Source organism: Pteropus alecto, unplaced genomic scaffold (assembly GCF_000325575.1).
Source record: "Pteropus alecto unplaced genomic scaffold, ASM32557v1 scaffold131, whole genome shotgun sequence".
Taxonomy (NCBI): domain Eukaryota; kingdom Metazoa; phylum Chordata; class Mammalia; order Chiroptera; family Pteropodidae; genus Pteropus; species Pteropus alecto.
In genome coordinates this window covers 25609138-25609662 of record NW_006434709.1, presented here as the reverse complement: position 1 = coordinate 25609662, position 525 = coordinate 25609138, and the positions used below count along the sequence as shown (strand labels likewise).

The 525-nt window shown below is 63.8% G+C and overlaps 1 protein-coding gene across 2 annotated transcripts in view; it reads right to left on the bottom strand.

Annotated features, from left to right (window-relative positions):
• Positions 1-201, bottom strand: part of ATL2 (atlastin GTPase 2) — a 43091-nt gene extending 42890 nt beyond the window's left edge. The window contains exon 1 of one of the 2 annotated variants that reach the window (XM_006909666.3): positions 46-201. In XM_006909666.3, the coding sequence (XP_006909728.1) occupies positions 46-163 (118 nt within the window). In that variant the 5' untranslated portion in view covers positions 164-201. The remainder of the gene's footprint in view (positions 1-45) is intronic. The other variant, XM_006909665.3, reaches the window with a different exon arrangement.
• Positions 202-525: the final 324 nt, after the last annotated feature.

Below are 525 nucleotides of genomic sequence, written 5' to 3'. Positions count from 1 at the left end.
CTCTCCCCACCCGGGACCTGCGGCCTCCGCCCCGCCGGCCCGTACCTAAGAAGGTCGTGGACGAGACGTGGTTAACCCCGGTGCTTGGGTCGCTGGTCCGCCGCCGGCGCCGCAGCCCCTGGTGCGGCTGCTGCCTCCGCGATACCTCGTCCCCCTCCGCCATCTTGTACCGATTTAAAATTAACTCCCCACTGACGTCAAACGCCGCCGCCGCTTTATCAACCTCCCGGGAGCCGGTGGGGCGCCCGACGGGTCCTAGCGCCACCCGCAGCCTGCTCCTCCTTATCCTCCCTGAGTCCTCCCTTGTCCCGCCCATCCGCGCCCGCGCTCCGCCTCTACCCTGCCGGCCTGCTGCTCAGTTTTCCTGGCCTTTCACTTCTGGGAGGAGTTGAGGTGCGATCCCACAACCACCGCCTCACACTCCTACCGCCCTGAGATGAGTACCACATCCCCTTAGCTCTTGGCTGATCTGTGTAAAAGCAGAAGAGATCTCCAGAGAACCAAGTCCCTCCTTCAATTCAGTAA